Source organism: Pagrus pagrus (assembly GCF_965226575.1).
Source record: "Pagrus pagrus genome assembly, chromosome: 8".
Classification (NCBI taxonomy): Eukaryota; Metazoa; Chordata; class Actinopteri; order Spariformes; family Sparidae; genus Pagrus; species Pagrus pagrus.
The window spans coordinates 21,847,746-21,862,704 of NC_140192.1; the positions used below are offsets into that span (position 1 = coordinate 21,847,746).

Genomic DNA, 14,959 nt, shown 5'->3' on the forward strand with positions numbered 1-14,959 from the left:
TATGAGTTATAATTTGACGTAGAAAAGACGTCCACAACGACCATATTTGGACTAGAAATGGCCCCTGCACGGCGGTACTGTGGACGTCATAAATGGACGTCAAGTATACGTTGAAAGAAAGACGTCGTCTGGAGTAACAGTCTGCACCTTGAGGTGACCAAAATTAGACGTGCAAAAATGACTTGGAAAAGACGTCGTTTGGACGTCTCTTTGCGCAGTGGGCCCACGGCTCTGTTAAAGCTTGCTCTCATTCTTACACCTTCTTGTCTTCCCCTGCCCTCAGTTAACCTCTCCCCTCCACTCTGCGCCTTGCCCCCGTCTTTGCCCCTGCCCGCTGCACAGCGGCAGGGCCTGCATATGTCAACATCACATTAACACTCCACCTCGGCATGTCCAAACACGCATGTGACATGACTCAGCGCAACGCGCCAGTGGAAAACACGCTCCTCCGAGACCAGAGGGCTGCGTGCAACAGGCCAGTGAAAGAGGAAGGAAGATGATAAGAGACAGAGAGAGGAGTGCAGAAGGACAGCGAACAGGGACAGAGATATGCAGAGTGAACAAGAAAAAAACTTCTGATGTGAAAGAGAAAGGATGAAACAGCGAGGAGGACAAGCAGGGGAGGGGAAAATGGGAGAAACAGAGGGAGTATAGGCAGCCCAGCAATGTGTTCAACATTCATGAAATTTCCCTATTTTCTTTTTCAAAATGTTGGGGATTGTGACAGCCATTTCTATCTCTGCTCAACCTATGGAAATTCCCGTTCGTTTCCTCCCTTCACTCCCTCCACACTGGGCTCGCTCTTCATTGCCATGGCAATGATGTTACAGTGAGTCACCTCCAGATTTCCCTCCTCCTCAACACCACCAAGAAGGAACATGGGAGCGTGCGAGAGAAAGACAGAGAGACATATACAGAGGAGAGCGAGGGAGAGAGAGACAGAGGAGGAGAAAGGGCTCTGTTTCCCTGGAAACAGACTGGGGGTCTCCCCAACCCCCATTGGTTCTCAACTGGTTGGAATCAGCTTGTTACCCACAATAGTTGGAGCCAACACAGTCTCTGTTTCTAGGTTGTCTCTGTCCTCGCTGCTTCGCTCCATCTCTTCATATGCGTGCGCACACAAACACATACAGGTTCTTGACAAAATTCAAGTCTGTATTTCATGCTATTTAATCGAGCTGTTCATTCTAAGGTTCGCTTTATGTTAATCTGTAATCAGATAATAAAACATCTGTGCCCAACTGTATCTCTCCAGTTTTGTTATGCATGCAGACTGAAGAAGGGCTGGGTTTGCAGCTAATTTTAGCACAAACATGAAGCATTTATCAGCACTTTGTATATTATTATCTTTAAAAAATGGCAAGCCCACAGGAAGAAATGAAATAGTCAAAGGAACTAACTAATAATCAGTTTGTAATTGGTTCCAGTAAGAGGTACAAGTATCTTCAAAAGGCTTAATGCAGCTGGTCTTAATTGCAACAATATGCAACAGACACGTTACAGTTGGTTCAGCTTCAGACGGAAGGTTAGCAAAGTTTAGAAAAGAGCTCGGTGGGAGGCAGCTCTGGCCGAGAAGACGACTCCAGAGGAAAGAAAGTCTCACAGTCAATAACGTAGCTGCAAGAAGTTGGATTGTTGAGGTGGAATATTAATTTGATTTGATCTGAGCTCCTGAGGGCGTCTTGGAGGGAGATTATTTTAAGTAGAAAAGACTATTGCTTGGGAAGGAGTCTGGAGACATAAAACAAGCTACTTAGATAATTATAAGATAATCTTGCATCTATAAGGACATTTTGGCCTGTTGGTGACACAACACAAAAACAGAATGTCAACACTTACAGAAAAGTGAATCAGTTGACAAAAAATACCAGGAAACATGTCCATGGTAAAGCGCGTGCACGAGAGTCCTCCTCTTTCTTCTCACATTCAAACAGTACATGGTTCTCATTGTGAACAGGTGCTGTTTTCAGTACAACACAACGGTTGCAGCATCTTCTTGTCCTTTAGCTACACACAGTATGTAAGCACTTGTTTTTCCAGATATACCAAACACAGAGTGCATGAGTAAATAAATAAGTGAAGTTGTCCTGTGTAGTATTACATATCTACAAACGTGTGTATCCTTTGGCAGCACAATAAAGACAGAATGTGTGTGCTGCTGTTGGGCTGAGCAGTATGAATGCACTCCCATACCTGAGTGAGACAGTATAAACGTAAGATTGAGCAGTTTGAGATAGAGATTTTCTTTTTTCTTCTCTGCATCTCGATCTCGTCTTCACTGCCAGTCGCTGGCTATCTCCCACTTTGATGCCACACAATGATATCTGGCACTCCTTGCTTTAAATACACTGCTGCCTATCTACCAAACATGTTGTGTCTGCTAGTTCATCCATCTGTCACCCTCTTGTCCATCTTTTACCAGTTTACATAAGAATCGCTTCATTAACAGAAGTGATTTTTATGCATAATGTGTCAGCAACATTTTCATAATTTTGCTGAATGTTAGGAGGTAGAAATATTTCCCAGCTAGTCTGTCTGCCTTTCAGTTTTTCAAATTGAATGCCCATTTTATCTGCCTGTCATCCTGCGAGGCTGCAAGCCCGGCTGATTCTGCACTTGTGGTCTGGTTCCCCAATATTTGTCTACTATTTCTTCCTCTGGTTCACTGAACAGCATCTAAACTCTTGTTTGGGGGTTTTTTTTCTGTGAGAATCCATCACACATTCACACTTTGATGAGACAAACTTGTAAGCTAAAAGCCCAAACAGTTTGATATTTCCTGGGTACACACATAGATTTCAACTAGAAAAGGTTGACTGATATTGCCATCCTTGTGCTAGGAGGAAATTAAACATTAATAATTAATCATTTCAACACTACAGCACTTTCTATTGCACCGCTCGGGGAAATATGGTGTGTTACGAGGTTATGTGGTTGCTGAACATCGGTACCTAGAGAAAAGTAAATCAGGGGTAGGTAAAGACCCATTTTATGAGGAAAACAAAGAACAAGGCTTTCTAAAAAGTATATGGAGTAGCCGGACAGAGGAAATAAAGTAGCCAGCCAGGGGGTCCTAAAAACATTTACCCGTAAAGTTGGTGGCTTGTAGCACATTTTAATGCTCCACTGATCTGCATTAGTGCATATTTTAAAATGTGCTTGCCCATCTGATTGTAAACAAGTAGTGAATGATTGTAGAGGAGAATTAGGCGTCTTGTACGTGTTACCCACAGTCTGTAAATAGCTATTCATATCTTAAACCAGGCTTATTCCTAGCTATTTTTGTGATTCGACTTATGAGAGCTTATTTACTATTCTTCTTTTTTTTTCGACAGATTGACTGCAAAGTTTATGAAGACGTGTCACAATGACTGTTCGTGTATTGTTTGACTAGAAACATAAATGCACCCTTTTCAACAAAAATGAACAAGATTATTCTGAGGCCTTTGTATTGGTTTTAAATGATATTCATAAAATGATCCTATGACAAGTCACTTTAAAACAACAAAAAACATGCAAATCATTTGACTCAAATCATGTAAATGTACTTAATATAACTTCTCAACATCTGCAGGGCTCGACATTAACACTTCGGGGAGTTAATATTTATTATTATATATTTGTCTACTTTTTTTCCCTCCTGGTTCATTGAATAACATCTCAACTCTTGTGTTTGGAGAGCCTTCCTTTTTGAGAATCCGTCACACGTTCACACATTTATGAGACAAACAAGTAGACATAAAAGCCCACACAGTTTGATAATGGTAATTGTACTTGTTCAGACTTTCACAACAACCTGCACATTTCAGTTCACAGCATATTTTCATTCACAATAATCATTTTTCAGACAAAAAACATGATTCATCCAGGGAGACTAATTTTTCAACCAAAGACTTGCTTCGGTTAATAAGCACATTCTTATCTGGAGGCTGCACAGCACGACCAGTACAACTGTCGGACACAGATAATCTTCTGAAATCAGGAGTGAGATATCTTTCTCTGTGGAGTTTTCTTCAGTTCTCCCAAAATCGCCCCATATTTTCTAACTCGTCAGCCCTTCTACCACCAGTCTGCTGCTCCAACATCTAGACTCTTCTTGCAAGAATAATCCTATGAGGGAAATGTAAACATGCGCACTTAATACAATTCATTTGGACACATTTGTATATCAGTGGACCATGTTTAACAGCAAACCTTTTAAAGGGTCTAAATATCATAATTTCATTTGCTTATTTATTGTTAAAGATTAAAGAACTAATTAAAGTGCTTTCTCTAACTTTTGTCCCGACTACTGACCCTGCAGATATAAGTTCAAAACATAAAATGAGACATTGCAATAAGGCTGTGTTATAAATGTAGCCATGTTGGTGTATATGCTCTACTTGAAGATGTTGCAGCTATGTGACGGCTGTCAAACTTTCAAACCACTATTAGGAAAAGCCTGACATGACCCCCAGTGGATTGATGTCTTCTTCTTCAGAGACAGAAAAGCAACTTGCATCTGACTTTTGTCTCCAATGGGGCCATTTCCGGGCCAAGCTTAAGAATTTAAAAATAACTTGTTTTTATGACTTCATGGCCCCTCGCAAATGGAAACCGCTCATTTAGTATCAACAACACAATTTACAAAGCACTTAACAGAACTGTAAACGGCCTTTCTGATGCCTGAAAAGCATCGTCTGAGGATGGAAATCAATAACATTGCATCTCCCTTCACTTCGTTCATCAGTCATTTCTTTCTTTCCCTTTTAATATTAGATTACTGGGAAGCCCATACTCACACGTCGGTCTGCTGATATGATCGACATATAGAGTACACAACCGTGCAAGACATCACGCTCGTGTCAACATACATTGTTAAGACATGATGATCAGATCATCGTGTCAAATCAGATTTACTTAAAGTCAACTGTTTCTACAGTAGGCACTGGGATAATCGTGCCAATCAAGTCAAAAACTCTGTCACAATCCCACCAATTATCAAAGAAAGGTACCCAAAGATGATGTGAACGAGCTCTTATATCTCCCCAGCATTAATTAGGACTTCACACGGTAATTAGCTATCTGAAAATAATTACCATCAAAATGTCTGATTAAAATCTCCATCAGTCTCAAAGTCAGGAGACTGAAAGAGAGACACCGGCGTCAAATTAAGGCATCCTACGTTTTCCAACAACGGCCACTGCAGTTGTCCCCTCATTTTGTTTTAATTGAGCGGCAGATATGCGGGTAGTACCTCTGATTGGATCTGAGAAGCAGCGCAGCATTGGAACAGTTGATTGAAAGTGACCTTGGTCTAATTACAATTGGTCTAATTATAATTCTCTGATTACATCCCTGCAGGAAATGTAAGAATAAGAAGTTGCTGGTGGCCTCTGCTAATGACGTTAAGACAGATTCTGGATCGTTCCTGAATTGAATTCCTTCTGATCAGATAAGAAGAAACAACACGACGCTGTTGTTGTCATCTTTAGCACAATCAGATTTAATTACTGTAAATGTGTTTATTTTGTTTTTCTGGCCATGAGAAGAGTTTGATATTAAGAAATGAATCTTTCTCTAACTGTTTGTCCCTCTTTATGACTCATTCTCATTTTCTATCCATGTCCAGGCTCCCGTGTTTTTCTCCACCTCTCTCCTCTCCTTTCCGTCTGTCTCACAGGGCTGAGGTCGTGCTGCCCTCCAGCTCCCTTCCTCGGAGCCAGGATGACATCATCACACAGCAGCCTCGTCCTTGGGAGTGCCTATTCATCACCCTGATCATCATCGGCAGCATCAGCAGCATCACCTGCGTATGCACACACGTACACACAGGCACATACACCAACTGCAAGAAGATAAAAGAGAAGAGAGGCCCGGCCAGTTGTGCAGGATTGCAAGCCTAAAGGAGAGAGGGAGAGGACCACAGAGAGGAGGAGGGACGAACCTGCTGGAGTAGGCAGAAACCCCTGACCTGTGCACTTCCAACAATACATCTCAATAAACCACAGTACAGACAAATCTGATGAGTCAGACTTCAGGCTACAGAGGGAAAACAACAACATAAAAAGCAGGAGCGAGAAGACCCCTCCACACCCCTCCCCCCACGCCCTCCTCCACATCGCAACTTCCCGAGAGGGAGCGCCACACTTCCTCTCTCTTAGTCACCAGCTAATCTAAAACTTCAAGAGCTCTATTGGCACCGCTCGCTGGATTCCGGTTACTGGATGGTGCATGACTAAATCAACCCATGCCTTGATGTGTGGGAATTATAACAGCAGTGAAGTGGAGCCACACTGCAAAAACACGGCAATAAACAATGTTTCCAGAACACAGGCCACACTGTCTGCCTGCCCAGTCTGCTCGTCAGCGCAATGTGCTCACAATACTTTGGGAATGTGTGTGTGTGTGCAGCATTATACAGCTGCTGTGCTCGGGCAGAATACAAGTAGCAGGTATTAAAAACCCTGAGCAGAAGGTTCTCTACACTTTGAACATCACAATAAGCATGCAGTTGAACACCATTTCAGATCAGAGATTCGTGATGAGACAAAACCATTGTAAAGACAAGTTGCAGTATAGGAACACCCAACACTGTAAAGTATATTGTTGTGGGATTAGATATGAGCAGCAAAATCAGCCCTAAATCCTCATCCTCAGTCTTTTTCATGCCTGTAGTATTGTTCTGATCAAAAAAGCACGAGCCACTTGTAGACATTGCCATCATCCTCATTGCTGTTTGGATGATCTAGTAAGCTTTAATATTTAAAACTGTACACAAGTAGTAAGTAGAAAACGGAGACACTGGAGTGAGGTGTTATCTGCATTTCTTTGATTAGAATTGGTCAGTCTTGGACTGTCATTTTAACACCACTTCTGATCAATATTAATACTATGGAGACGCAAATTGTTCAACATTTTATTAATCAAATAAAAACACATTATGAAACTAGAAAGGCATTCAGCAGAGCACATTCCCTTTGCCAAAGCTGAATGGTTCCCTTTAATTCAATCAAGCTAGTCCAATGTCAAACTTAAAAGCCCTGCATCACACTACATTTCAAACCATTCATGACTGCTTCACCATCAGCTCACTAGATCTAGGATCTGCATCAAATTGTTCACACTCATATATACCATCCACCTAAAGACATCTCATTTTTTTTCACCAAGATCCATGCATTACTCCCTGAGAAATTAATAAAAATGTCGAAGATGATGAAAAATGTCCAAGAAAGTAAGAAAAAAAGTTGGATCTGCACCATAAGTCAATGGGGTCTATTCTGGGCCGAGACCCATCCTCAATCTAATTTTTGCAGAAATCCGCTCAGTAGTTTTTGTATAATCCTGCTGACAAACCAACCAACCATCAAACAAATGGACACGGGTGAAAACATAACCTCCTAAGTGGAGGTTATATATGTTTGTTTGAATACATAAAGATAAAAAAATAAAAAAAAAATAGTGAAATATTGAATTAATCAAACATCTTTCTAAAACTCAAGAATATTGATGTTATTTAATTATGGCTCTTTTGACAGTGACAGTTAACTGCCCGTCATTTTCCTTTCAGCTTCAGCTGCTTTTATTCAGAATGTATATTTCCACAGTCTGCCATTTTTCCCAAAGACCTTCTTATTTCACAAAGCTATTAATTATCAAAGTCTTTGATTGTCAGTCAAGACAAACAGTTATATAACTGGCTGTTTGCTCATTCAGACCAAAGTACCAGTCAAACTCAAAACTGATGAGCAAAAACTTTAAATTAATAGTTCAGTTCATACACTACATACATTATGTTTCTTTATCAAAATAATTATTTCATAATATCCCATTTACCCACTTAATATTCATCGTTTTGGTTGAAATATAATAAGCCATCTTCCAGCATAGGTTCCTGCGATGATCGGTGCTACTGGACCAAGGACCAAGAGCAAGGAAAGGTACATAAGTGCAGACTCACGTAGTCATGGAAGGCCTTGGCCTCACTCGAGTGTTCGCATGTGTCTCTTCTCTCCGGAGCGGCACAGTACAGGTCCCAAAAAACACTAAAACACACAGAGAGGCACTCTGAGAGAAGAATGATAACAAAAGAGAAACATTAAAGCTTGACAGATAAAAAATAATAGTCCACTTCAGAGGCAGGGTAATCCAGCATCGAGGCAATAAGTACGATTCTATTATCATCATTGGAATTGACGACTTTAGGTGCGTGCGTTACAATTTGCAAAATGCAACCTGAGGAAGAGCTTTCGGGGACAATTAATGAGATGAGGATGAATGGAAGCGGGAGGAGAAGGAGAGAGAATAATTGTGATCAATCAATGATGGAATGAAGAAAACAGCATGAAGAGGAATGTAACTTGAATCATTAGACACAAAAACACTCACCACCACCAGGAGTGGAGGAACCCCGGAGGTTCTCCTAATGTGATGTTCTTCTCCCATCGGATCTGGATAGACGGAGAGAGAGAGTGAGAGAAACATATTAAGTATAAAAAAATGGCCGACACCTGAATTACCTGCTTTACAAGGTTGGAGAGGGTGCAAGGGAATTGGTATTACACATGCCATTATGTGATTATATTATGATTCTCATGCCACAGACTCATAAGTAGATAAGTGAGTATATGCGCCGGAAAGCCCGTCTATTCACAAGTACGTTAAAGAGTGTGTGTTCAAATGTGTGCAGTGTAAGTCAGGTGATGTGTAGAGTGTGAGGTCAGACATATGTACTCGCCTGAGGAGCCCAATCAACCACCCACACACCCTTCAGTTTGCTCCTCTTACATGTTATATGTCCTTCTACTTCCAGTGCTTCATTCACTGTGTGCTCCTGTGCGGCCCTCCTGGTTTCTGTCCTGTATTCCTTCTTTTTTAACTTTTTTCTTGACAGTACTTCTCTCTTCCAAATAGACAGAATAAACATTGTGGTATGCTTGACAGTTAGTCTACACAATGTGTTGTCCAACCACGTCTGAAGGCATGATCTCGAGTGAAAAGCCCAACATTCTTACAGACTTTCTCTCAATTCAAACATTATTTTGTGGGATTACAGGTTAAATTGAAAGAAAAAGACCTGTTCACAACAAGCACTTACACTTTGTTGCAGGTTCAGGGTGACATCAGTAGCTGTTCTGCTGTAATGCTGTTATCTGAAATAGTTGGTCCTTACTCAAAAAGAAATGTTTCTCTTGTATTGTTAAAATGCAAACAATAAATCATAAATCTAACCTACTGTATGTAGGAAATGTAATATTCTTTATACAATCATTTCATGCGTTTCATATAGTGGTGAACCTTGCCCCATCCACGACCGAGCCTTTCTTTAAATACCCCATTGCAATACCATCACCTGTTACTAATTAACCTGCTGACCATGTTCCCAACAGGTATTCACTGAGCATTCCTCAACTTTCCCAGACTTCTGTTGCCCCTGCCTCGACTTGTTTGAAACTCTTGCTGGCATCAAATCCAGAATAAGCATATATTTACAGAAATCAATAAAGTTTAAGAGGTGAAACGTTCAATGGATTGTCTTTTTGCTGTTTTCAAATGTCAAAAAGGATTAAAAAAATGATGACGTCCAGTTTATTTATGTTTTACACGCTATCCTAACTTTTTTGGAATCTGGGTTGCAAGCTAAGCAGCTAAAGAAGGAACTCAGATTTATAAATGCTAAATAAACTAACAAGCTGTCGCTGATAGAACCACCGTGCAAAAAATCTCATTTCAGCCAGCAAAGTTCATAATAATGTAATTGCTGGCTAGAAATGAGAAGCTACTTTTGTACAAAAGACGCACACATGCAAACAAAAACAAACAAAAAGTCAGGAAGCAGTGTCTTCTGTCACAATAATACAGTTTAATATGTATGTTGTGTTTCCCAAGTAAGGTCGGGGTACAGGGAGGAAATCTGGTTCCTGACTTGCTGCACGTCCGGTCACTACAGTGCACGTAAACACACTCTCTGATTACTCTTATAAACAGGTTCATCTGAGTAACCTGGGTACATGATGCCATTTAAAGTTGGACTGTACTGAATGTATTTTTTCTACAGTCACCATGCAACTACATAGTATTCAAATGTTGGCATTCAGATGAAGCTTCAAACTATTCGGTACAGCCCTAATGTTAGGTGCATATTAAACCCCTGTCTGAAATCAAGAATCATTTGTTTAACAAATGACTATGAATTTCAATGGCAGCCGTCCTTATCATGGTCAACTGTGTGATGTGCTCTGCCAGAACAGAGACAGATGTAGCAACAGTAACCAAGTGGGGCGGGGCTTAGCAGATGGTCAAAAAAGTGTGGGGGACGAGGATTTCAGACGGTAACACTTGAGTTGAAGCCTTTTGACGCCTTAACACCTCAGTCAAGGTTAGTGACTAACAGGAGCGCTGACATCACCCACAGCTGGGATGATCTACGTCTGCACACAAGCTCGACCGACGTGCACATACATACAAAGACAGACACACGAGCATCTCAAATCCTGAGCAGCAGCTGTGGGCAGCAGTCAGGCTTCTGCTATCAGACGATGACTCTATTGTTTAGTCTGCCTCTCCTCTCTATAAACAGACTTGTCTGTCTCTCAGCTTTTCAAGCCATGTCACGATCTCTTTAATTTCCTTCACCGAGATGTTTCATATGGTTAAAATAATACGACCATTGTACCACCTGCTCTACAAGCAGCGTGAACAAGTGCTAAAATAACAGGAAGGACTGACTCACTGTTCTTTCAATCAGACTGTCCTGACCTCCGCTGCACATCAGACACACTGACTTTTAGAAGGAATGCCTCGCTTTGAAGATTTTTTTTGGAGGGGGTCAGGAACTGGCTTTCGCATGCTTTCAGTCTGAGTTTGCACTTCTAGTAAAGACAACTGTTTACTTGAAACATTATAGGCAGCCAGCAATTTCCATACACACCATGACAAAGAGGGATTTACTCCCTCATAATTGCTCAAATGGTACAAAAGTTGCCGAACGGCCAAGACACCCCTCATTTCTCACATTTAATTGGCTGCAGCTCGGTCCAAACACGACGGCAGACAGTTCAGGTCAGGACAGCGTTTAGCGTGCGCCTTTATTCCCCCTTCATCTGGAAAGCGTAGAAGAAAATAGCATCGACTGTGCCCGCATATCCTGTCTTCTTGTGGTCTGTGCTCCCGGGAGGTTTATTCATTTACCTTGAGCATGCTACAGCGAGATCCCTTTAGTGTGATTACAGGCAGATGGAGGCTGTGTGTTGCAGGGGCTGCTCTCATTACACCGAGGACTGAGATTTGGGAAAGCTCTACCTTTCCACCCATACGAATAAACTTCAAACTAACTATTGCTTAAACCTTTTTATCTCGCTGCCTTATTTTTTAAGGTCTCAGTGTATTTTTGTTTGAGACATCAATTTAGTTTGACGGTGTCTTGATTCCTGTTCTCCTGAGCTGTCTGTCTTTGATTTACGCTTAGGTATTCGGGTCTGATTCGTGACTCGTCTTCCTGGGCTCTTGTTTCCTGAGCCCAAGGATACACTGTAAACAGATGTGGATGATAAAAAGTGGATAACAGGCCTTTAAAGCCATGTTTCACTCCACCCTCCACTATTCCAGCAAGAGCAACATCGTGGCGTGATATTTCCCCCTCCGTGTGTGTGTGCGTGCTCATGCATGCACGCCTACGTGTATTGTATACAAGTGGCTGTGTTTATACTTGTTGCACTCTTAGCTAATGCGTTCCCACACTTGAATACGACACCGCCTATCCTTTTCATCTCCCACATCTGCGGAAGAGAGAGCAAGCGATATGGCAGAGGAGAGGGTGCAAGAGAGACACGGAGGTGTGTGTATGCACATGTGCACGAAGACACACTAAAGCCAGAGTGATGAGAATTGGTGCCAGCTGATGATGTAACCTTTTCCATCCCTCCTCTCTTTGTTCTCCTCTTCTGGCCGATACACAACGAGCCTCCAGCCACTGTCTTCTACACTGTAATTTACCGTCATTTGCAGCCAAGCGCCGGAATCAGCTGACCTCATTTTCAACCCAGCACCTTTTGCAGAATTAAAGTGAGGACAAGCTCGCTTCTCAGGAGGAGTGGCGGAGGGATAGATCAAAAAGAGAAAGTGTGGGACTCAGAAGGAAACAAGAGGGAGATTGAGAGAGATCGACTGAGACGCAGCTGCTGAGCCGATCAGAGAATGATGTCAGTCGAAGACGTCAGCTGCAGGCTGAGCGCCGTAACTCTCCCCATGCTGCAGCTCCCGTCTCATTAAATGCAGGAATAATGTTAAAAAGCCTCTCTGCTGCTACCAACCTGTTGGCTCAGCACTGTGAGTCCAGGCTCAACTACTTAGTTAGTGGCTGCACTTACTGGACACATTGTATGACCCTTCAGGGTGGACACACAGGCACATGCAGCATGTCGGTGACTTACCTCTGAGAGAAAGGTCTGTGCTGACTTCTGTGCTCCTACATGCAGCAGGTACTCGTACACGTATAGAGCTAACCTGCACATAAAAAGAAAGAACACAGTGGGAAGAAGTGGGTCAGTTTGTGCATCGAGATCCAAGCAGTCAACGGTGCATGTTAGGTAAGTAAAACAACAATTTAGAAACACAAGAGAATTGGACGTTGTAGGCCAACAGATGTACAGAAGAAGATTCTCCTTAAACATCCCTGAACTTTTTTGCGTTTCAACTCTTTCTTGTGAATGTCTTCCAACCATCTCTGCCCAACTTTTGAGCCAGCAAACAAATTTAGTACCGAAGACAATTACACTTCCTACTCCATATTTAAGATAAATCCATATTTAAGAGGAGGTTCCTCCCAGGATCGCCTAAAAATAAAGATGAAGAAGCCTACGCATGGATACGAATTGCAAAGCAGCTCCAAGATGCAATGTGCAGCGGTGTGAGGGCGTCACACTCTGTTACAAATCTCACGAGAAACAGAAAGACACACACCAGCTGAGGAGGCACTAATCATCTCTCGAATGCCAACCAGGCAGAGCAGCCTTTAAAGGCATTTCAAATTCACCCAACCTTATGCTAAACTTAAAACCTACCTGTTTGAAGAACAAACAGCGAGGTAATAAGAGTAGGATCGGTGGGACAGCACTGTAAAACACCTCAGCCTCGGTCCTCGGGGCTCTCCACACACTTCCTCGCAAGGCTTTGATCACAGTAAGAATTAATTACAGGCTTGATTTGTTAATCAATTCTCCTCCCAGTGTGTCTGTGCCGGTGCTAACAGCAACATAGAGAAGAGGAGGGGGACGATCCACTGGGTCTATAAATACAAGATAAACATTGATCCACAGGAGATCAATAGTAGATCACTGACTCCTAATAGCACCCTGTAGGTTTGGACGGGAGTCTGGTGTAACGACATGTAGTCGCTGCACACGAATAATGAGATTTTTGTCATGAATTTAACAAAGGGGGTAATGTGCAGGAACATTTGTGCTTGATCCTCACATTTCCCCTGAAATCAATATTAAGCAGGTTAAGGGCTGAGTGGTAGGATTCCTAAGGTGCTGCCTCAGTGTTTTCATCTACCAGAGATGTGCTACATGTACAGTTTATGTCTTTAGCCACATAAGAAAATAGTTAGAGGTTGGTGTTCTGAGATTATTTTTATTACTGATTGACCTACCAATCCACCATTGTCTAAAGAAAATCAGTGAAAAACGTGGTGACATAGTGAAACTGCTAGTTTTCTCACACCAACAGGCCAAATTAACCTTAAATTATCATGTTCAAGTAGCTGTTCATGCTCGGGAAATGACTTAAATGCTCAGTTGATTATCAAAATAGCTGCAGATTTATTTTCTGTTAATCGAATAATTGATTATTTGACAAAGCGACTCAGCCATACAAACACTGATGAGGCACAACATTAGAGAGGACTAACAGGCCAAGTGAAAAGTCATCTTGTGAGAATGAAAGGTTCTGCTGGGAAACCTGGGGTCCTGGTTTTCATGTGGATGTCACTTGACATTCATCATTTTTCCCCAGCTAGCAAAACCACAGGACTAAAAACACGCCGGTGTGAGACACCACAGGTCACCCCAAGAGGTTCTGTGTCCATGGGTCAGAGTCCGATTCACAGTGGGGTCTCCATGGATAGGACTTGTTCCGGCATGTCCCACAGATTCTGATCGGAATTTGAAGGCCAGTGAAAAAGAGTGAATCCCCGGCCAAACTTTTCAGCTCTGGATTGATAGATTTATTTAAAAATGTCACTGTTTCACTCACAAAGACCTTTCTCAAGACATAACACTCACAAAGTGACACAGTGCTCAAATACAACTCAGAATTACATGACAGTCCAAGCACTGTCACTTTGTGAAAGGTGTTTGTGACTGAGACATCATCAACCCTTTTTTAATAAATCATTTCATGCAGAGGTGAAAAGTATTTGCAGCAATTTACACTTTAGGGAACAAGTACACTGGGATTACATCTTTTGGGGGATTTGATTCCCTGCGCAACAAAAAAGAGATTAAGAAAGTGGTGTTTGTACTGATTTTGACTCATCTTGCACACTGAACTTGGAGGCCAGGTGACACCTTGAGCTCTTTGTCACATTCCTAGAGCCGCTCCTGAGCAGTTTTTGTGAAGCAGCGGGGTGCATTGTCCTGCTGGGGAAGTCACTGACATCTGGGAGGGCTGTTGCCATGAGCACTTGGTCTACAACAGTGTTTGGTTGTGTGGTGCATCTCAATGGGATCTACAGTACATGAATGTCAGGACTCAAGGATTCCCAGCAGAACGTTGATGATCAACGTTGTTCACTTCACCTGTTCGTCCTTTTGATGTTGTGGCTTCCGCGTAAATGCACAATAACTAGTAGATGACGCATGATAGTACCAGCTTTGACCTGGAGTTTGTTGTGTCTGTGTGTGTTTGTGTGTACATGAGTACGATTGTTTATTGTCAGGTGTAAAAGATGGTCACACCGGGATAGCAGCTGTCCTAG

At 42.1% G+C, this 14,959-nt stretch overlaps 1 protein-coding gene across 1 annotated transcript in view; it reads right to left on the reverse strand.

The window, feature by feature from the left end:
* Window positions 1–14,959, reverse strand: part of ssbp2a (single stranded DNA binding protein 2a) — a 58,672-nt gene that overhangs the window by 21,478 nt on the left and 22,235 nt on the right. Inside the window, exons 2-4 of the mRNA XM_084360398.1 lie at window positions 12,414–12,486; window positions 8,371–8,432; window positions 7,943–8,027 (exon numbers count right to left, since the gene is read on the reverse strand). Coding sequence (XP_084216524.1) covers window positions 7,943–8,027; window positions 8,371–8,432; window positions 12,414–12,486 — 220 coding nt within the window. The remainder of the gene's footprint in view (window positions 1–7,942; window positions 8,028–8,370; window positions 8,433–12,413; window positions 12,487–14,959) is intronic.